At 36.2% G+C, this 23,841-nt stretch overlaps 1 protein-coding gene across 1 annotated transcript in view; it reads left to right on the top strand.

Annotated features, from left to right (window-relative positions):
- The first annotated feature begins 559 nt into the window (after positions 1-559).
- MEOX2 (mesenchyme homeobox 2) overlaps positions 560-23,841 on the top strand; it is a 75,206-nt gene continuing 51,924 nt past the window's right edge. The window contains exon 1 of the mRNA XM_050783057.1: positions 560-1,473. Within this exon, the coding sequence (XP_050639014.1) occupies positions 960-1,473 (514 nt within the window). The 5' untranslated portion in view covers positions 560-959. The remainder of the gene's footprint in view (positions 1,474-23,841) is intronic.

Raw genomic sequence — 23,841 nt, 5'->3', positions numbered from 1 at the left:
CCTTTCAGACTCACGCCTTCCTCCCACCCACCCTACCGGGTCCCTCTTCGTTCCGCACTGAGAACTGCCTTTTCCAGGCCATGGTACTCATCCCCACAACCTCAGATCTGGCGTCCCAGCCCATTAACAATCCACCCACAGAAACCAGCTGTGAAAACCTAGGCGCGCTGCGGCGCCCAGGGCACTGGAAGATGCGAAGTTTGAAAAACTTCGAGGATGCGCCTAACTAGCTCTGATCTTTTCGTTTAACCCTATTACTTCTTTTGGGTTCCTGAAAGGCTAGGCATATCCCTAGCTTTTCTGCAGGTGACAGTTCACAAATGACACTGACAAATCACGTTTCCCGGAGAGGAAAGTGAGTAGGTAGGAATCAGGGTGCTGGGTTGGGGGTGGTGTGCGCCGCGCCCAGGCCTCCAGAGTCTGGAGGGCAGAGCTGCTGCCCTCCCGGGCGGGACTTAGGCACTGGCGTGCCGCTTGTAGCCCTGGCAGCCGGCAGTGCTGAGCGGGCGTGGACGCTCTGCGTCTGTCCAGCAGGCGATAGGAAGTGGAACTGGGGAGCGCGTGGCGCAAACTGAGCGGGAGTTTTGGAGGGAGTTTGCATGTGGTCAACTCTGGGCTCCTAAGCCGGCCCCCAGCTCACGTTACACTCTATTTATAACCTCTCAGAGCCATTTCCCCCTGAAAGCAGTTCTCTGGGACCACCTTCTTTTGGCTTCAACCTCTCCCACTCTTGACATCTGAGTAGTTCAGGGAAGCTCTTCCAGGTCCGACTGTTCATATGCAAAGGAGACTGGCCGCTGGGGCTCAGAACCGGGATTATCCGAGCTCTGCAGAAGTGCACGGCTATTGCTTTGGGAGGGTAAAAAAAAATCATACGGTTTCCAGTGAAAAGTGACAGAGGGTGGTGGCCTTTGGAACCGTCCTGAAGTCTTCTGCCTGGAACCTGAAACTTGCATGCTATGGAACACCCGCTCTTTGGCTGCCTGCGCAGCCCTCACGCCACGGCGCAAGGCTTGCACCCGTTCTCCCAATCTTCTCTCGCCCTCCACGGAAGATCTGACCATATGTCTTACCCCGAGCTCTCTACTTCTTCCTCATCTTGCATAATCGCGGGATACCCCAACGAAGAAGGCATGTTTGCCAGCCAGCATCACAGGGGGCACCACCACCACCACCACCACCACCATCACCACCATCAGCAGCAGCAGCACCAGGCTCTGCAAACCAACTGGCACCTCCCGCAGATGTCTTCCCCACCGAGTGCGGCTCGACACAGCCTCTGCCTCCAGCCCGACTCCGGAGGGCCCCCAGAGTTGGGGAGCAGCCCTCCGGTCCTGTGTTCCAACTCTTCCAGCTTGGGCTCCAGCACCCCGACTGGGGCCGCGTGCGCGCCGGGGGACTACGGCCGCCAGGCACTGTCACCTGCGGAGGCGGAGAAGCGAAGCGGTGGCAAGAGGAAAAGCGACAGCTCAGGTAAGGGTGCACCAGGCACCCTCGAGAGTGCGCGCCGGCCTGGAAAGGGGGCGGAGAGATGCCAGGGGAGATTCTCGCACTACAGGGTGGCAGCGGGGAATATGGGAATGTGTTGCCCTTTGTGGCTTCCCGCGGCCAAATTCGGCGGTGAAGCTTTGGTCCTGATATTTGGGGGACACGTGTTTATCCGAGAGCAATGCATATACAGCCAGCAGCTCTAAGCTCTCCAAGGTCCTAAACTAGTTTACCAGAAGGTTGATAAAAAAGGACAAGTGGCTGTGAAATCGATTGCGAAGCGTGACCTTCCATCCCAGCGCTGGGGAGGGAGGGGCGTGCGACCAGAGATGCAGCGTCGGTTGGGCAGGCGTGCGTGCGGGTGCCGCTTCTTGACTTTTCTCTTGCAAGTTCCCGACTGTGAGTGGCTCGATTTTTCCCATCGTTAACTGGATTTCCAAATCATTGCACAATATTTGGAACTTGCAGTGGAACTTGGCAGAGCGCATGAGAAAAAAAAAAGTTTTAGTTTTTTTTTTTCCTAACATTCTTATTTCAGCGTTCTTTAAATAGCACCCTATTTCAAATGGTAAAATTTTCCCTTTATTGGGGAAAAAGACATTATCTAGGAATTCAGATTTTAAGGAATGTGTCAGAGAATTGTAGATAAATAGATGCTCACATTGGAAGAAAGACGAACCTTAATAGTACATGTTCATGTGGTGTAAGCTAATTACAGAATCAACGTTTCAAAAGTGGAAAACAAATCCCTCTACCAAGTGGGTATTAGTAGAGACAAATACAGCGAAGCAACAGTAGCTCGGGTAGTGTTAGTTAGCTACGTGCCTGAAGGTGGTATGTAAGGGTGCGCGCAGGAGGCGCTGATTTTAGTGGGGGATAATTTGAGCAGCCACGCAAAAGGGAAACCTTTCTGACCTCTGGTACTTGAAGACACACTTGCCGAGTAACTTTTCTGTAGCAATCCAGAGAAACTCAAAGTTTTCCAGACCACTTTTCAAAGCTCTTACCTACCTGTATTATCATAAAATTGTTAAAAGAGACTTTAAAATTAAGAGACTTGTGAGTTTTCTTTCGTGGCTATAGTGCAACCTGGATTGCATATTTTTGGAAGATATCATTTGTTTAATATAATATTTGCATATTTTTCTTCCTCTGCGGAATTGGGTTAATAATAGTCCTAGAAGGTAATCCCATATGTTGGTTTGAAGTATTGGAAAAATGTTTATCGTGTATAAAGCTTTAGGTAAGATGCCACCTAAATGAAAATGATTGACCGCATATTTAATATTCCTTCACCCTTCACAGCAATATCAATTGTTATTCAGCGATCCTATGGGATGGATTCTTCTGTCATGGTCTCAAAAGCTAACTTTTATTTTCCAAGGTCAGGGGGTGAACTTTTAATGTTCTGTCACAAATTAGTTTTTATAAGAAAATTACCAGTAGTGTCACTGATATTTAATGTACTTTCCTAACTATAAGTGAAAGTCTCTTTAGATAGTGAGTTGAATGGTTAATCATAGCAAGAAGGTTTCAATTTGTATTAGAAAAACAGTCAATTTTAGAATGCAGTGACAATTCCATAAACCGAACATTTGATATCAGTGTCACTTTGGAAGCAGATCCCAGTTCAGGTTGATGAGAGTACTCTTGCAATTCCCGTAAGCTCTTACTGTTCATTTTATTTTTTGCAATGAGTAACCTACATGACAGATTGTCCTTTATGCTTCCTGAACTGAGCCATTGCTCTTAAGTTTCTTAGGGCAAACTGAATTTTCATACAAGCACATGTTATTTTGTTTGGGGGAAACCAAGAAAGTGGAATTCAGTAACTGATTCCCTTAATTTATTTTAATAATTGTTTTAAAGTGGAATAATTTAACAAAACGTATTTATCTCTCCCCCTAACTTAGTGGGAAATAACCATTTAACAAAATTAAGTTCATTTCTACATGTTGAAGCTGATAATGAGGGTACTGGAAAAACAAGCCAATATAAGTGTTTGTGTCAGCTGCATAAATTATTAACAGATTAAAACTTGAGTGGAAAGTACAATTAGTCATCACCAAGGATAAAAATACTGGGGACTTAGGACGAGCTTTTCTTTCCTTTGATATTTTGAAGAAATATTGACTAAAAGGAAGTATCCCAATAATTTCTGTTTAAATCTATGTACACTTATTGAAAATAAAATTTTATTTTCCAATTTCAGCTTGAGGTATATTTGTCAGATATTCAGATAGATTTAAATTAAAGATATCTTTCTCGTGTAACAATTGCATTAGGTTTTCCATAAGTTATCTTCAAAGATATTTTATTTCATAGACATCTTGATCCAGCACAAACTAAAGCAACATTGAAAATGATTATGATCCTGGTATGCTATTAATACGTGTATCTCTCATTGTTTATAGCACATTTTAGTATTTCAGTATTTGTAAAAAACAAAATTGAAGTGATTTCAGAACTCCTGAAATTTAAAATTGTGTTAGATAAAAATCTCATCCTATATAGTGAGACCATCTGTATTTTGTTAGGTAGTTTATAATTACTTTTCATTTATGGTTGAGAGAAGATTTAGTACATAAATCCAGGGTAAAGTCAGAACCAAAATTCTGTATCCCTGCATCTAATACCTAGATTGTATGTGTTTGCGCTAATTACCATGTTAAATTCTAATAGAATTTTAAGCACCAGAAAATATTGAAAAACAGCTTAAATATTTATAAACCTTACTATTTAATTTATAGTAATGATTTAAAACTATAATATGTAAGCTTCTATAGTATATATTTTATGCATTTTCCCTCCACAAATGCACATGGACACACACATATATAAACTCTAGCAGCTTCATGTTTTGGAAGCAAATATTTATGGACTTTAGGCTTCCTTTACATAAGTTTATTGACAATTGAAAATAACCAAATTTAATAGAAAAGCACGCCGTTATATTTTATATGTGTTAAACATTTTTGTAACTTTGAACCTGCTGCGCTTTCCAGCATTATTAGCAAAGCCAACATCTGCCACGTCTTCAAAGGGACTCTTAAAAATCAAAACTTTACAACTGTGCTGAAAAAAATCACTACAAAGCAGGTGATTCTGAAAAATGTCTATAAATAGTGTGAATTACTTGGTTTCAATTACATTTGATTGCTCTTTGAGCAATCTAGTAGTAGGAATAAACTGCCCACTTTTAGTTAAAGTAACTAAAATTAATTCATTGATCTAACTTTAGCTTTTGTGCATGCATTATACAGTGTACATATCTAGATATTTTCTATTCAAATTTATGAATACATATTTTATAAAAAATAAAAATTATATCAAAAAAGAAAAGAGTGATTTGGGGAGGTAGATTTAACTAGGTTTTGAATCATATTAGATTCTTGTAAAATTACAAATATTTTATTTATAGCTACTATATCATAAAGCCTTTGCTGTCAAATTATGTCTGTCTATATGCTTGACTATGCAGAATGAGTAGCAAATATTACATTTAATAAGCTGGAAGTTAAACTCAGAGTAATACCTTCTCAACCTCATTCAGTATTACACTGTAATATTTCCAAGACATTTCAATCATTGTGTTTTCTGAAAGGAATAAAATAGTGTTATTTTTCATTTCTGTGTTACTGGATTGTGGCTTTTCAGCATTTGCTTCAGAATTTAAAAATAATATACTGGATCTTGAAGGTTATAGTGAAGTATTGAACAAATCAAATGGATTTGTTTTTCACTCTTTGTCTTGGACTCATAGACTAATTTTGGGTGTGAACATTTAAAAATGGTAATCTAACATAAAAAATTCTAAGTATCATTGACCTACATGAGTGTTCTAAAATACGATCTAAAATAATCACACTCAAGTTAAAAGCAACAATTCCTTTAGAATTAAAATGCTTTATTGTTGAACGTTAGCAATGAATGGAAGGAAGAATGCAAATAAAAGTAGGAATAGTTTCCACTTCTGTGTAAATTTCTTCATTTATAGTTCATTTTAAAAGAAAAATCATAAACGCAAGTCATGGTATTGCACAAACTTTCACTGGGCTTCGAAATCCAGAACTTAGTATTTAAAATTTTAATCTTTGTTTACGGTAATTATCAATAGAAACCATTACATTGACATATTATAAGCTGATTTTTACTAATAAACTGAAAAAACAGTACTTCAGCCATTACCCCATTTTCCCTCTGTGTTTGAAAACATAGACCATTCATTATCACCCCAGAATTTAAGTTGTAATATTTATAATAAGATCTAAACATCCTAAGAATTTAATTTTAAGCAAAAATGAAATATCAGAAAGTAGCAATCCTTTCTCTTGGATTCTGGGAAATTTGGGAGGCCAATTCTCTATGTAATGAAATAATTGCTTTTTTTTTTTTGCACTTAAGAAATGTAAATCTGTAGATGAATTAATAGTTGAATTATGTAAAACGTCACCATATATAAGCCCACTACATGTACTTAGGCTGATAATGCTGCCTTGCTTGCGAAATTTTATTCATTTAGTGTTTTTATAATGGCAGCTTGACACACAAAACCAAATGTGAAGGCTTTTTAAATTTTCATTTCAAATGGGAAAAACCAATATAGTACAACAATATATTTTAGTTTTGAACTGTATTCACTTCAGGAATTTATTTCTAAATTTTCAGAGCATATCTCTTTTCCACACTGCTATGAGGACTGCAAATGTCTTTGAGCGATAAATGCTAAGGATGCAGAAATATTAGAAAATAAATTACAGATAGGAATTCCTTAAATAATATTTGTTGAATTAATAGTTGTGGATGATTTATCTCTCCCAAATTTTCTTTATTTTTGTCACTTTTTTTAAATAAATGAAGCATTTTGTGCAGGAAGATATATAAGCATTTCCCCCCTTGATTGTAATAATAAAATGAGAAGACTTAATTCTCAACTGGCCAGTTACATTGTATTTCCTGGCTTATAGTTTTGGTGAATGATTTCAGTGGTTAAAATCAAAAGCAAAAAAATAAAATAAAACACTAACTAAGGCCAAAGTCCACAGATTAAAAATTGACATAAATGCGATCTATTTCCTATTTAGCGTTTTTAAGAAACAAGACACATTTTATAGTCACAATTTGTTTCTACATATCATGTGCTTTAGATGTTAATATGGTTTACTGACATACATTTTTTGTAAAGATTATAAATATAATGAGGCACTAACATTTTGCCTACTTTCCTTATGATGTTCTTATGACTATTTCTTTTATTAGCATGTTGAACTGAACCCCCAAGTAGAGAAGGGGTAACAATATAAAGTATAGTTAGTTGCAAAACTCTCTACACTACTTCTAAATCATAGTCATCAGTGAGATTCAAAATTCCATTGGAGAAAACCTCACAGAATATTTTATTTATTTTAATGTAATAAAACTTACAATGGTTAAGGTCATATAGAGCTCAGCCTTTGATTTGCATTAGAGGCAGAATTAATCTAAATCTGATGCCCCTTTCCCTAAGAGTTCTTCCTATTTTACTTACATTATAAAAATATTGATTTTTAAGAATGTTTTACTAGATAATATTTTATGACACAAAATAATCTATAATGTATCTATTGATGCATTTGTGTTCATCTCAGATGTTCTTTTTAAGTTTCAGATAAGTATTTTCATTTAAAACCTTTTGACATTATGTATTACTAAATTCACAGAAAGTTACATGGTAAGTGTATGATTGAATGGGTTATTAATTTTCATGGGTGATGAGTGATTATTAACTTTCCTCTATATTTGAAATTTTTGATATATAGCAAAGTAGCTCATTATTCCTGAAGCTTTCATTTATAATGTTACACTGTCTACAGAAACATAATATTTCTAAATTTATACATGTTACTCGGTATTAATTGTGTACTGTATTTTTTAATATTGGTTTTCACAGTGTTATGAAAATAATTTACATGTTTTTGGTTTCTTACATCAGCATATGCGCAAGAATGATCAGGTAGAATCTGTACTGTATCTATACATTTTTGGAAAGGGTTTGTATGAAACAGGGAAAAAGCTTTTAAAAAATAATCCCTTGTTTTATCAATAGAATTAGAAATTAATAAACTGGATCTTTAACTTGTGTGATAATATTGCTATTTTATTTTTAAAATTTCCATTTACTTAAATGTTTAATAATTCTAAACTATTTGTGTACCTTGATGACAATTCTTATGTCCTTAAAATGTGTACTTTTATTGCAAATATAACATCTTTTTACTAGGTGATAACTCACAGTGGTAAAAACTTTAGGGTATTCATTATAGCTTTAAATTCAAAAGCTGTTGCTCTTCAAAATTTTACAGAATCAATTCAATGTGAATGTTTCAAATGTATTTAAGTATTCTGCTGTTTGTGTTCATAAGCTTTATTTCTAAGATGTTAGAGGTACGTTTCTTAAAGCTTGCATAGGCTTCATTGATTAAAATTATGATTATAAGCTGCTTACTTTCATAGTTTTTTGTTTTTATTGTAATCTAGTAGAGAGGAAAATGGCAAGGAAAGGATAAAAGGGAGGGTGCTGAATTAACTAGGACGTGGAAGCTATACTTAAAACACATGTTAAAAGAAGGCATTTACTTTATATATGCATATAGATATATAGATATATGCACACCCACACCCACACATATATATGCATACATTACTAGAACTCCAAATTTAATTTTCTGATAATAGTAAATCTGAATTAGAGCATCCTTATTAAATGTCATAATATGATTATAAATGTTCCAATTACAAAATTTAATATTAAGCTTGAAGCATATACAGTTGTATGAGGAGTCCAGCAGGCTTAAGCTGGCAATCAATGATAGTCATAAAAGTCAAACCTGCCAAGTCCCTGCAGTTTTTGTTTTCTTTTGTTTTTCCTCTTTCTTTAGCTCATTATTCTTCACGTACTTCAAGATATTCCCATAATGTTACAAGAAAAAAACAAATTTGCAGTTATCTTACGTGACCGTGGGCAAGAAAATGACTAAGGTGAAGTCATCTGTCAGGCTCTGCAAAACCTAGAGGAGGGTCCAGCTTAGGTTGGCAGATGCCAGTAGAATTTTAAAGGCCTGGAATTTTTCTCTTTGAAAATACAGCCTTAAATGTTTGCCAGAAATGACACCCAAATAAAACCTTATTTTTGCAAAGTGATAGTTAATTGCAAATGTAGTAGTGAAATATATTCGGAGTCTGTCGAGGTAGCTTGTCCACCGTCTGGACTGCACAGTAAACATTTGGATGATTACTCTTAGCCACCCAAAAAACTAGCAAACTAAACTGAGGTATATTCTTATTAGTTGAAAAAATTAAGTGGGCATGACTCTTATCAAATTAACAATGAATGCAAAGCAAATTTCGCAAACCATTGATTTATGTTGGTAGGTAACACAAGCAGGAAAATATTTAGGAAAATAAATATGTGTCATCTGAAATGTAATGGGAACTAGCTTTGATTTTGTGGGACAACAGCAATTTAGCAAATAACTTTCACATTTAAAGAACCATATAAATAATGCTTTAACACTCACTGCATAGGTTGGAATCAAGTGATGTCTCTTATTTAATATTATTCAAAGATAAAATGAGGTCTTAGTATGTTTACTGCCTTTAACAATTAAAATTTTCTCACCTATAGGCTATGTTTACATGGGAATTTCTTTTTCTTATTTGAAGTATAAACAGATCTGAACGCATTAAACTAGACAGAGTGTAGATGTAAAAATGATTGAGACAGATTGAAATGACAGGAAAGTCAGAGTTTAGGCATCCCTATTTGGAGGCTTGCTGCCACCCACATTTCCAGGATTACCATCTTGTGAATGTCCACACTCAAAATTCAGATAATTATAAGTAATTTTTCCTCCAGAACTATTCTTTGTTCCTGGAAGTAGAGCTTTATAATTTATTCTCTAGAATACCCAGATGTTTAGGAAAATATAAAAAAGTGGCAACACTTTTGCATATTTAGCCATTAGTTGATAAATCATAAAAGATTTATCCTATTTCTTAGTTATCATATTAGACAAGAAAATAGATGTCACACTCAAAGGGATAATTGAAGAGAGTTTGATGATGGCAATTTGATGGTAGGTAGAATGTAGGGAAACCACAGGAAATGATGAATCACCCAGGATCTGTCCACAATTGGAATATGTTAGCTCCCCTAACCTGAGGGGGCAAATGCAGGGAGCTCTTACCAGAATCCAATGAGGGCAACAGGACAGAAGCTTTCTTGAAAAGTTGGGACCTCAGATGGAGGATTGCATCTCATGTCAAATATCATCCAATAACCTGTCTTCATGTCCTCCAGTCTTCTTTTGTTGCTTCCCATTGACCAAACACTATCCAAAGCCAGAACCCCGAGGGCCAGGTGGATGAAACCCTAAGAGTCAACCGAAGAAGAAATGAGGCGAGCATATCTGGGAGAACACAATGGTTAGGGCTAAACCCCCGCTCTGTCTCTTACTATTGTCACCCCTCGGCCACAAATTTTAACTTTTTTGTACCATCGTTTCTGAAAATGAAATTGAATTAATATACACAAAGCAATTAGAACAATGACTGGCTTAGTAAAGTGTTATTATTTTTATCATCTATCAATGAAGGTGTCATTATGTCATGCATATGCACCATCTGAAAATAATCTGTTTTATGCTACCTGTTTGCATTTTATTACAAATACTGCTATAGGAAATGTGGCTTGCCTAAGTAATTACTAAAGATTTAAAATAATCATTGTCCTCAGAATTGTAAATGGCATGAAATTTCCCTGAAATGTAAGATGAATTCTAGCCAAGTTATGTAAGAGGCTCAAGTGCCTTTCCCACCCTTAAGATTCCCATTCCACAGCCTCTTTTGCTTAGGCCTCTCCTAACCTCCTCTTCTCTTGTGTCTCCTGCTACTTCTCCATTGAAAAGCTGTTTTCAGGAAGAGTACATATTGAACAAAATAAAGAATAAAATGAAGACTTTTTTTTTTTTTTTTTTTTTTTTGAGACCAAGTTTTTTTCTGTTGCCCAGGCTGGAGTGCAGTGGTGCTATCTCGACTCACTGCAACCTCCGCTGTCCGGGTTCAAGCTATTCTCCTGCCTCAGTCTCCCGGGTAGCTAGGACTACAGGCGCCCCACCATCACGCCTAGATAATTTTTGTATTTTTAGTAGAGACACGGTTTCACATGTTGGCCAGGCTGGTCTTGAACTACTGACCTCGAGTGATCTGCCTGCCTCGGCCTCTCAAAGCGCTGGGATTACAGGTGTAAACCACCGCTCCTGGCCAGAACTTAACTTTTTAAAAAGAGTGTACAGAGGGGCAGGGCATTTAGTCAAGAGGAAACAGAACTTAAATAAAAGGAATTCAAATATGACAATGAAATTTTGGGTCTCTGTTTTAGCTGTTAACTAGGAGGGTGGGAATGACATTTTCCTGCTATGTTAGAAACTTTATGGCAGAGAGAGTTTTCTTGTTGTAGTTCTGTTATTTTTAGCAGTTCCAGTTGGAGACCATTAAGAATGGCAAATGTGCAAATATTACTGAAAGCTGAAAACATGTATGTCTCACACAAAATGCATAACAATAATTTTATTTTGGTGGTATAATTTCTTTTTACAAAGAAAATATTTTAATTATTTGTTTGTTCACGCTTGCATATTTAATATGTTATTGAGAAATACCACTTAGATTGAGGTAAAAGGGAACCGCAAAACCCCTGGAATTGCAAGTCCTGGGTGGTTGACTGCATTGACTCTATTTAGTTTAGTCACCTCTCCCACATCCACAATGCAGTGTGCAGAATTCAGAAATGTACTTCAGCAAAATTGTAGATGATTATATATGCTAGACTTCTACAGTGCCTTTTGAATAAATAATAGAATCAAACATTACATTAAAATCACAAATGCAAAGTTAACTCTTTAAGCATTTTCAGATCCACAGCAATTTGATCCCTAAAATGAGAGAAGTTTAAAGGAATAGTGTTTCTCTGCTAGATAATAGTAGAACGGGGAGGAGAAGAGTACAGGATGTAGGGAGAAGAGTACAGGAAGAACAAAATATTAAATGTCCGATAATACACAGCAGGGACAAGAAGGGTCCAACGGCATCAACCAGTGCATCAACTCTTTGATTTTAGAAGAGGCTTGATTTGTCAAAGTTTTCTTAATGAATAGTAATCTGTAATGTTTAAACAGATGATTAGAATCAAAATAATTAAGACACTAGAAGAGACTCAGAGCATTACCCAGTTCAATGAATGTATTTCCTAGATGAGGGAATGTGCCCAGAGAAGTTAAGTAATGTCTGTTCATTCAGCCAAGTAGTGGCAGCTGAGCTCCCATATCCTGACTTCAGCCTAGTGCCCTTAAAAGGAATATCTCATAAAATATTTTGAAGCCTTAAGTTTTTAGTCTTCCCAATAAAAATAAATTTCAGCATCATTTAAAATGTTGGCTACCGCTTTTAAGTGAACAAAATGGAATTTGACGAAGTGCTTTGCTTGGGTGTAAATTACCTCTCCCAGAGTCTGATTTAATGATTACCTCAGACATTTTTCAGCTTTGTTTTATGAATGCGAACAGTGACTAACTTTCCTAGCTTCAATTTTTAAATTTTTTAATGATATAGCTCTTGTGGTCAATTACCAAAGTACCTGAATATATTTGACAGAGTTTAATATCTGGCAATGTGTAGATGGGCTTTGCTATAAATAGTAGATATTTATGTGAACCGAATCATATTTTAGGTAGTTATTTGTGAATTGAAGAATCTGTTTTTTGTTTAAAAATTTAACATTTAATCCAAGTAATTTTGTTAAGTTGAGCATTACCTACATTGTATTTGCCTTTTTTGTGTGTGTTCAGATAAAGTAATAAAAAACATTATTACAAGTAGAGTCCAGGCAACCTTCCCTTATCTCAAGTCCTTAACTTTATCCCCAGTTTTAGAAAGCAATTGATTTAAGAAAATTGAATATAGTCTTTTTGCACAGAAGATGCTGAAAAATATTAATGATTGGTCATTTTCTAATGCTAACCAGGCATACTTTCCTTGTTTCTCCTCCTCTCCTGTTCACACCCATCTTCCCCACAATGTGTAAACACCAGACCCATCTGTTCCTCTCTAATACAATGAACTGTATAACCTCTGGAACACTCTGACATTGACCATTCTTGTCTATTTCAGATCCTTAGTTCTTACAAGACTCTCAAAACACAGAATTAAATGTCAAAAATACTGTTAATTATTCCATAGCTTTTTTCCTTTTGTTTTCTAAAGACAACACCAGTTCCAAACATGCATACACACATAGACACACACACGCACACACACAATCTTTTATCTAATTAATTTTAATTTGCTTTCAAAATGCTTTCACATTCATAGTCTCAGTTGATGATTTCTCTTTTTCTATTAGACTTGTATTTAAGACTCGTTCTATTGCTTCATCCCACCAGAGCATGGTTCAAATCCATTCTATTCCATATTCTTCTGTATTTTTTCTCTATACCTACTTTCAAGTCACTTGCACTTAATTAGTTCTTTCCCCAGGACTCCCTAAGTATTCTCTGAGCATCTTTATCTGGTGTCATTCTTCTCTAATTAAATGCTGTAGAATAATACAACATGTAGTATTATTTTGACCCTATCATTTCTCTTCTTGGAATTCTACGTTAACCTGAAATTATTCTACACTTAAAATACAAATGTTGAATTATTGGCTTTGAAACACATGACAGAGGGAGTGGCTAATGTGAATAAATAATGTGTTATTAGATGTCACTCGTACTGGCTCTTGTGTGTAACCAAATTTTGTTTAATATTATATTTATCGATAGATACATATGTATTATTATATATATCTATCATCTATCTATATACACATACACATATATGCATGTGTGTGTGTATTTAGAGCAGTGCTTTTCTGGCAAAGTGAACTTTTCTCTTAGTCTTTGGAACATGATGCTTAATGTTAAGAGTTTAAGACAATGTTCTGATACTTTCTAATGTGAATATCTAAATATTTATAGTTTAGCTACATTCAAGTTTTCTACAGGATTTTCCACATCTCTCAGTTAGTCAAGAATCCCCAGTGACATGCTATGTCTTACTATCTAATTTCCTCAGAAAAGAATTTAGACTATATTTTAATGAATTGCTGTCTACAGTCTCTCATCCTAATCATTACAACCTTTATTGACCAGCTAGGACCGTTTTTGTTGATGTTGGTTTTGCTTTTGTTTTGGTTCCAGGCTTTTAGTAGTAAGGCAAATTTTGAAGATGCTTGGGCAATCTGTAGGAGAGTTGAATGACTGTCCAGGTTAAGTTTAATTATCTATGTTTGTGTCTAATTGATATTTATGGATACTTTCTTTTTACTTTTCTTTCTTTCTTTCTTTTTTTTTTTTTTTTTTTTTTTGAGATGGAATCTCACTCTGTTGCCCAGACTGGAGTGCATTAGCACGATCTCGGCTCACTGCAACCTCTGCCTCCCGGGTTCAAGCAATTCTTCTGCCTCAACCTCCCAAGTAGCTGGGACTACAGGCACGTGCCACCACACCTGACTAATTTTTTGTATTTTTAGTAGAGATGGGGTTTCACCATTTTAGCCAGGATGGTCTCGATCTCCTGACTTCATGATCTGTCCACCTCAGCCTCCCAAAGTGTTGGGATTACAGGCATGAGCCACTGCGCCCGGCCCAATATTTACGGATAGTTTCTAAAGTGAAATACCTTGATTAGATGTTATATATTTGCTATTATTAGATTAATCAGGACAAATATAAATATGCATTTTTAAAAGTTTACCATAAACCAGCGAAACAATCTATAGTTTGAAAGGTAAGATGTCTATATTTTTAAGAATTTGGTAACTGTCAAGTCTAATTTTCTAACTAACATGTGAGAAAGCCTCAGTACATTATTTTTAAGTAAGACATAAGATTCTATATAGATTCTGTGCAGTTATGCTATACATTGTTGAGTTTCTCAGCATTATATACAGTCAAGAAACATAGTACTTAATATGCCAGTCTCACAGAGACAAAACATTAAATAAGACATGGAATCATTGGACAACTGAGAAATATATGGAATATCAAGCAATCTGCATTGTAGTATTGGATAGTGGTGAAAATAGTTGGTGATCTGAAAATAAAAAATAGATTAATTGCAAATTTTTCAATTGACTACTTTTTTTTTTGAAATGGAGTCTTACTCTGTTACCCAGGTTGGAGTGTAGTGGTGCAATCTTGGCTCATTGCAACCTAAGCCTCCTGGGTTCAAGTGATTCTCCTTCCTCAGCCACCCATGCAGCTGGGATCACAGGCGTGCAGCAGCATGCCTGGCTAATTTTTGTATTATTAGTAGAGATAGGGTTTCACCATATATGCCAGGCTGGTCTCGAACTCCTGACCTCAAGTGATCAGCACTTCGTGGCCTCCCAAAGTGCTGGAATTACAGGCGTGAGCCATCATGCCCAGCCCAGATTGACCAGTTTTTAAAAAAGAAATGAAAAATCTCCTTTATGAGGACCTTGATACGATGATACTGATTTAAACTGTAATACCTATGTCATGTCACTCTGCTTTTAGTATGACTGATTAACCATATTCATTAATGCTGTTTGTTTATGTGGTTATGAGGCACTGATAAGTAACCACACTGTGGTCTGGCTTGTAAGTAAGGAGCAATGATAGTGAGGGGTGGACAAGCTAACAAAGTCATTTCAGCTGTGGTTCTGGGCTTAGTCAGGTAAACAGTCTAATGAAAGGGAAGTGTACAATAAGTCTACTTGTGCAATTGAGTTAGCATTTATTTCTGTAAGAAAGTAAAAATCAATCCATATTGCAATGCATTTTGATAGGTTTTAAAAAATCTGTTAAATCTGATTTGTTTTGTTACCAATGACTCTGATACTGATTCCATTTTAGCAATTTATTTAGTTCATAAGAACAGATCACTGTCAGACTCTCCATGCTTCCTTAATTTATCATAAAATTACTTTTTTCTGACCAGTAATTCTCAACACGGATGTTACATTGGAATGATATGGGCATTTTAAAGAAATAATGATACCCCATAGAGTATGATTAAGTTCATCTATAATGGAGCTTGCATTTAAAAAATTTTATATTGGAAAATTTCAGCATCTAAAAAATACAGATAATTGTATAATGGACTTCCCTGTGTCCATTATGTTCAATGTTTATCAACACCTGGCAAATCTTATTTATTTGTACCATCCCACTACTGCCTCATAGTGTCCCAATTATTTTGAAAACATCTCAGATATCTTATTATTTTATCTGGACATTAGTAGTTTTAAAAAAAAACTTCCAGGTGACTGGAATGTATAGACAAAGTTGAGAACTACCAGTTTAGAATAGTCTTGTTTCTCAGTTGAAAAGTTCTGAGAGTCAAGGACCCTGTAGTCTAAATATGATCTTTTTCTGCACCTGGAGACCAATGTCAGACAGAGTTGCTCAACAAATACCAGAAATGTGCTAGAAATGGCCATCTGTACATATATGATTAGCATCAATTATTGTAATACTGTTTTATTCCATGTAGTATGGTATGTAAAGCCACATGTTGCTGTCTAAATTTAAATTTTAACTAAATAAAATTAAAAATTCAATTGTTTGGCTCCACTAAGCATATTCGAAGTACTCAATAACTATATGTGGCTACTAGCTAATGTATTGGGCAGCACAAATATAGAACATTTTCATCTGTTAGTAACTCCAGTTGGACAGTCATTCTAAACAACGAGACAAATTTTCTTACTCTTCAGCTACTGAAGGAAGCATCAAGGATAGTATCCCTCTCCCACCTTAATGGACAAAGAGATTATGAGGTTCAAATACCACAAGAAGCCAATTATAATGAAAAGTTGAAACATATCTGAAAGTGAAATGTAAGAGTACTATTTTACCAAATGCCTCTGTGGATAAATTCTTGCATCTATCAACCAAATATTTATGAAAATAAAATGCATTAATTGTTTTGAAGAGGACAAATGCATCCTAAAATAATTATTAAACATAATGCATACATGTAAGTTATGGGGACTTATCAAAATAAAAGCAAACTCAGAAATATGAAATCACTGAAGTGAAGATACCCAATGAAAATGGAGTAAAGCACGACATAACAATGGAAGTGAATGTTAAAAAAAAAAAGTGGAACTTTGGAAGCAGGAAAGCAAACAATAAAAGCATATTCAAGAATGTAAGGTCAACTAGGGAGATTCTTCCAGGCCTCTTGAGGAATGGGGAGGAGACATTTTTCTGGGAAAGGATGGGGAACATGCCAGGAACTAGGCTAGATTTTCCAGGGGGAAAGTATGAAAACTTAATCGAATCAGGCAGTGGCAACTAATGACCTGGAATCATTCACCTTTCAAGCCTCTCAAAAGATGTAATCTTTAGTAATCCATGGTCTGAATTCCAGAATCACAAGTCAGGTAGCTGAGAAACAGGAGAAGCTACTAGAGGAGTTTTTTAACTTTTAGAAGGAAAATGGGAATAAAGTATTCATCTTGGCATTAGAAAAGAGCAAATACAAGTAAGAGTGGCGTATAGGGAGTCTCTGGTCTATACCGTGAAACATCTGGGCCTGTTTGGCTGTGGCCATACATTACACAATTCAGCTGCCACGACTGCAGAGTTTTGACTATGTGGGAAGCAGGAGGACTATTCACTAGTGAATTCATTTTTAATAAAGATTAATTAGGAATTAATTGAGGGTTAACCTGTTAGTGATTTGTGGTAGAAAAGGTAGTATTAACACTACACATCAGGCAAAAATATTACTGGACGTATTCACGTTAGAATTTATGAGTTGAGAGTGTGCGTTAAAGTATGAAAATGTAGAAAAAATGTTAATGATTGCAATCAGGATATCTTAGAAACACAAAAAACAAATATACATATTATAGCATTGAGCCAAATATAAATAAGTGCCCAGGCAATTCTCATTATTCACAAAGGGTTTTGGAACAGAAATAAGTCTAGACCAAATATAATTTGTAATAAAGTTTTATTGGCAGTATAGCAGAAGGGTAGAGAAAACCTTTCAGTAGTTTTCACTGAGTGACATTTATGAGTTTACTTTTATATTGAAACTTTACTCATGATATCAGTGTCATTGGTGTGTAAATGTGTGGATGTGGTAATTGTGTTATTAATACCAATTGTTTTTTCCTTTAGATTAATAAAACTGACTTTTTGCAAATAAAGAAAAGGTGCTATTGTTTTTTCCATGGACATAGTAAGGAGAGATAAGAGATGATATTTTAAATAGAAACCACTTAGAATAAATAGTTTGCATATGTATAGCATCCCTATTAGAGACACTAATTAAATTAATATTAATTAAATGCAGTAAAGTATAGTTGACCCTTGAATAATGCGGAAGTCAGGGGGGCAGACCCCCATGTGCAGTTGAAAATCCATGTATAACTTTCGAGTCTTCAAACACTTAACTACTGGCCAGTGGTGGCGGCTCACGCCTGTAATCTCAGCACTTTGGGAGGCCCAGGTGGGTGGATCATCTGAGATCAGGAGTTCGAGACAAGCCTGACCAACGTATTGAAACCCCATCTCTACTAAAAATACAAAAATAGCTGGGCGTGGTGGTGCATGCCTGTAATCCCAGCTACTCAGGAAGCTGAGGCAGGATAATTGCTTGAACCCAGGAGGCGGATGTTGCAGTGAGCCAAGATCGTGCCACTGCACTCCAGCCTGGGTGACAAAGTAAAAACAAAAACAAAACAAAAAAAACAACAAAAAAAAACAAAACAAACTTAACTACTACTACTAGCCTACTATTGCCCAGAAGTCTTATCAATAACATCAACAGTAGATTAATGCACATTTTCAATGTTATATGTATTGTATACTGTATTCTTACAATAAAGTAAACCAGAGAAAAGAAATGTTATTAAGAAAATCATGAGGAAGAGAAAATATATTTACTCTTCATTAAGTGGAGGTGGATTGTCGTCAAGGGCTTCAGTGTTCATCACCTTCAGGTTGAGCAGGATGAGCAGAAGGAGCAAGAGAAGGGAAAGGTCTTCTGTCTCAGGTAGCAGAGGTGGAAGAGAATCCACGCATAAGTGGACCCAGGCAGTTGCACCCCCTGTTATTCAAAGGTCAGCTATAGTTAAATGCATGTTAGCACACAGTGGAAATAGGTAGTTTCCACATTGCTTGGCTTTACCTTGAAAACTCGAGATGTGAGAAAAACAAATTAAACCAACAGGAAATTTAAATATGTTATTCCAAGGGGATGGAATAAAGTGGATCTGTTGTTTAACTGTGTTGTAAAGAGGTGCTGAACTAGGGAGGGACCACTTACCACAAGAATCACACACAGAATGTGATGAAGGGAGTTTCCTCATCAAGTAGCTGTGCTATTCTCAGGTCAGATACAAATACTTCCTCACATTTTCTCTACCTTTTAAAAACTTTCTCCTTCTACATTTCCTAATGAAAATATACTTCACTTAAAATCACCTATTAACCTTAGGAAGCGCATTAGTATTTTAGCCCAAGATGAATTATTTAAAGGCAGGTAGCTCAGAAAAGGAGGATTTTCCTAAATGGTTATTCATTTCAAATTGTAGCCTACCTCCCCTAGGGCCCCCAACACACACCAATGCATTCGGTGTTTCAGCAGCATAATAATTAATAAGCTTGTACATAATTCTCTAAATTCCAGGGACTTGGCCCTATGTTTTGAGTACTCCAAGATAAATAGAACACCTTGAGGTTTCTGGAAGGGTCCACAGTATAATAGGGAAGCCAACGATGGAAACAAATGGTGACAACCTGTGATAGAGGGTATAATAATGCAGCAAACATGATGCAAATATCCAGAGAAATCCGGGAGGTTCCAGGAAAAGGATGGTGGCTGCCTCAACTCCTCTCACCTCTGACTGCCTACTTCTTTTTTTTTTTTTTTTTTTGAGACAGAGTCTTGCTGTCACCAGGCTGGAGGGCAGTGGTGCAATCTCGGCTCACTGCAACCTCTGCCTCTTGGATTCAACCAATTCTCTTGACTCAACCTCCTCAGTAGCTGGGACTACAGGCACGCACCACCACGCCCAGCTTTTTTTTTTTTTTTTTTTTTTTTTTTTTTTTTTTTTTTTAGTAGAGTTGGTGTTTCATCATGTTGGCCAGGATGGTCTAGATCTCTTGATTTCGTGATCTGTTGCCCTCGGCCTCCCAAAGTGCTGGGATTACAGGTGTGAGCCATTGCACCCAGTCGTATTTCCTACTTACAAAAGGTGATGAGTACATGAATATCGAGTAGATGGTGGCCAGGATCAAATCATTTTGAAGAAAAATATTAGGAACCTTGTCAAGTAATAAGGATATTTAATTCAGTGTAGCTTTTGGGTTCCTGGAATCCTGTGCAAAATCTATTCTGAGGATATTCTTGTTCATATCCTCAATTTTTACCATTTGAATGTTTCTTTTTGTTTCGTTTTGTTTTTTAAGATGGAGTCTTGCTCTGTTGTCCACGCTGGAGTGTAGTGACACGAACTCAACTCACTGCAACCTCCGCCTCCCGGGTTCAAGTAATTCTCTTGCCTCAGCCTCCCAAGAAGTTGGGATTACAGGTGCATACCACAACACCCGGCTAATTTTTTGTATTTTAGTAGAGACAGGGTTTCACTGTGTTGCCCAGGCTGGTTGCGAACTCCTGACCTCATGATCTGCCCACCTTGGCCTCCCAAAGTGCTGGGATTACAGGTGTGAGCCACCCTGCCCAGCCCCATTTGAATATTTCTTTGTCTCATGCACCAAGGTTTGTGAAGCAGTAATCGATCCAAGGTTACTAAACTTTGTATTTCAAAAATACAATTCCTAGGACATCATTAGATAAAGTCACAGTGAAAGGCAGATTTTTATAGCTCGTTAAATATATATAAGCTGTATTATTTTGGGCATGAAATCAATGCCATTTTGATAAGGTAAGGGAGGATTAGGCCTATGGAAGTCATTGAGAATTACATTTACAGTCATGACTGTGATTGTATTAGCTCTCCCATGTTTCAAGGACTGACTTTAGATGAAAATTACGAAACAAGTGATGTGACTTTTAGCCCTTTCTGAGTTTCCCTCCATTGGTCTTGGCATTTCTTCCTTTATTTCCATCTTTATCTTGAGAGCTCTTAATACTTTCCTGCAGTCTACATTTGAACACATTTGCAGAATGTTAGAATTGGAAGGGGATCTAGAATCCATCAAAACCACCATCTCATCTTAAATTTGAGAAAATTGAGGCTCTGAAAGTGGCACCCCTAAGACCATATATGCAGAGCTGGGAATAATAGCATCCAATTAAGTGTCTTCTATAATCTGTTGTTTGAACATTTCATTTCATTTATTTATTAAAGTGTCAAGTAACTGAAATTTTACCTTTGAGGATTATTCAGCTGAGCACTTTCAGCAATAAGGGTAAAGATAGCATGTAAGTCTACCTTCCTAGTCTAACAAAATTATTGTTCCATTACTGCTGTCCACTTGATCTGAATGAATACTGCAAATTAGTTTGTCAGTATTTTAAAAATTGAATCTAAATGGGATGTAATTCTCATTGATGAGAGCTCAGTGTCTGACCTGCACGATATTTACTACATGGTAAAATTGGTCATTTTGTGGGAAGAATAATTTGGACCATTCTGGAGTTGATATTTATTCTTCAAATTTATTTTGAAAATTCCACTTAACATTAATATATTTCATTAGTGACTAAAATGACAAGTAAATCTATAGTGCTGTTGTACTTGAAACTACTTCAGGATCTGAAGTTTCAGGGTTTTCCTGTATGCTCTTTCTAAATAACAGGCATCTTACTTGAATTCCTGAAATTAATCTCTTTTTGTTTTTAATATTCCTTCAAGTATTTTCCAAAAGATAATTAGGGTTACTGATTCATTAAGGTGTTTTTTTCTCTCACTTTAAGGTAACCTTAGTTTTCTTTGCTCATTTTATTTTCCCTGGGTTATTCTGGAAACATATCTGGAGGAAGTTATATAGATTCACAGATTTGATGATATTGAATCACATGCCTCTGGTTTGCCAAAATGTGTAACATTGTCTTGACAATTTAGGGCGTGGTTAGAAGGAACCCTGAAATATAAGAAAAGTAGAGGCTGTGTGTGTGTGTGTGTGTGTGTGTGTGTGTGTGTGTGTGTGAGATGTCCACTTAATAATAAATCTGTCATCACTGACTGGTGTTCATTTCCTCTGAAATAAACAAATCACTATTAAGTCCTTTGAAACAGGAGACTGCCAGGAAACACAAAAGTCACTTTTGCTTCATCCTTTAAGATAAAGTATTTAATAAGTGGAAATGAGATGCAACAGAAGGAGTGGTGGAGTCTTCACACCTGCTAGAAGTCCAGCAGATATCCACAGAGCACGAATTCTAACAAATCTCAAACTTTGACTTTTAGCAAAATTGCAGAGACTAAGCCAAGAAAGAAATCTGTACAGCCTTCGCAAACTTCTTAATTAGAAAGACTGATTTGTGGGAACATAGGAAGTTTGAAGATAAAATGTTAGTAATTATAGCTGGAGGGTTGTGTCCCCCACCCAATGAATTAGCTCTGAAGTATTTTTATCTTTAAATTATTTCATATTCTACTTTAAGTCAAATGGTAATTGATCCATATATAGGAGCTTTTACTAGAAAGGTGGGGTCTTGCTTAAGGAGTAAACATCAAGCATCTATTGCTGAGTTTCTGTTGTTTGTTTGCTGGCATATTTGATGTTGGAAAATTTCAGAGATATGACTCATTGTTATTTACCTCAATCAAAACAAATGAGTGCCTCCAAAGTAATTGCATATATATTCTCGCCAGCAATTTAATAGGGAAATACAAGATCAGGTAAGAGGTAAGAAAAAGAGAAGCCAAATGTCACAACAACTAGAAAGATCAAAAAGCAAATAAAACACAAAGGCAAGAAACAGACGTTAAGAGGAAGACAAAAAGTATATCCCAAAATTAAATTTAAAAGCATATTTTTGTTTTAATTCCTTATTTTTTTTATTAATGAATTGATTTGTCTCAAGAGCAGAGTAAATCCCTCTTAACCGATCTCCTTCACATATATTGGCTCTTTAATACAGTCAACTGTAGTTTATATTTGCTTTAGCAATCAAGATGCTAAATGATTGCTAAAACAAAATAAAAACAGAAACAAAACTTGATCTGAACTAAAATTTTTATATGAATTCAAAATTTTCTTTCTCTCAAGATTTGATAAACTTCTTAAATCAGTTAGCTATCTATTATCTATCTATCTATCTATATCTCTATATTTTCAAACAGATAGTATTGAAAAGAGCAAGAGCCTAATCAGGAGATCAAATCACAAGTTATTTTGTGTCTTCCAGCAGCTTAGTCATTGGAATGATGCTGTTCCTATGAGCTATGATTTGCTTCTTACTGCCTGCCTTATACCTGTCTATCTTTCTCTTTACATACCTGCCACTGTGCATTTAATTTAATTTACAATAGTCCCAGCCTTCAGAAAGCTTGCATGTTATTTTCATCTTTCAAAACATAAGTTTAGTGCTATGTCATTCGTTTATATTAAAGATTATTGGCTGGGCGAGGTGGCTCATGCCTGTAATCCCAGCACTTCGGGAGGCCAAGGTGGGCGGATCACAAGGTCAGGAGTTCGAGACCAACTTGACCAACATGGTGAAACCCCATCTCTACTGAAAAAAAAAAATATACAAAAATTAGCAGGGTGTGGTAACATGTGCCTGTAACCCCAGCTACTCAGGAGGCTGAGGCAGGAGAATCACTTGAATCCGGGAGGCGGAGGTTGCAGTGAGCTGAGATCGCGCCACTGCACTCCAGCTTGGGTGACAGAGCGAGACTCCGTCTCAAAAAAAAAAAAAAAAAAAAAAAAAACCCAGCAAAAAAAGATTACTACAGAAATGTATCTTGCTTGACATTAACACGGTTGGTCGCAAGATGAGTTCTTACATCACTTTTGAAAATTGAATCTTCTTACTCATTAATTTTCAATAATAAATTTATAATTATATTGATTTTCAGAAACCTCTGATATCTTTTAAATAAAATGTTATTTGTGGCTGTGAAAGAGTGTCATGCCTGTGTGTTCTGTGTGGCCTCAGTCACTGGGAACTTCGGTAAGAAAGCTGGTGTTCTCTCTGTAGAATAGATTTGGAGATTGGTTATTTATAGATGTGGGAATGACCACTATGTTAGTATATTTCATGCTATTTATATCCATGAATTATGTGATTAAAGGGGATGGAGGTCTTTTACGTGTGGGG

The sequence above is a fragment of the Macaca thibetana genome, chromosome 3, assembly GCF_024542745.1.
Source record: "Macaca thibetana thibetana isolate TM-01 chromosome 3, ASM2454274v1, whole genome shotgun sequence".
Lineage (NCBI taxonomy): Eukaryota > Metazoa > Chordata > Mammalia > Primates > Cercopithecidae > Macaca > Macaca thibetana.
The sequence above is the reverse complement of the archived record's forward strand: the minus strand, read 5'-3'. Positions and strand labels throughout refer to the sequence as shown.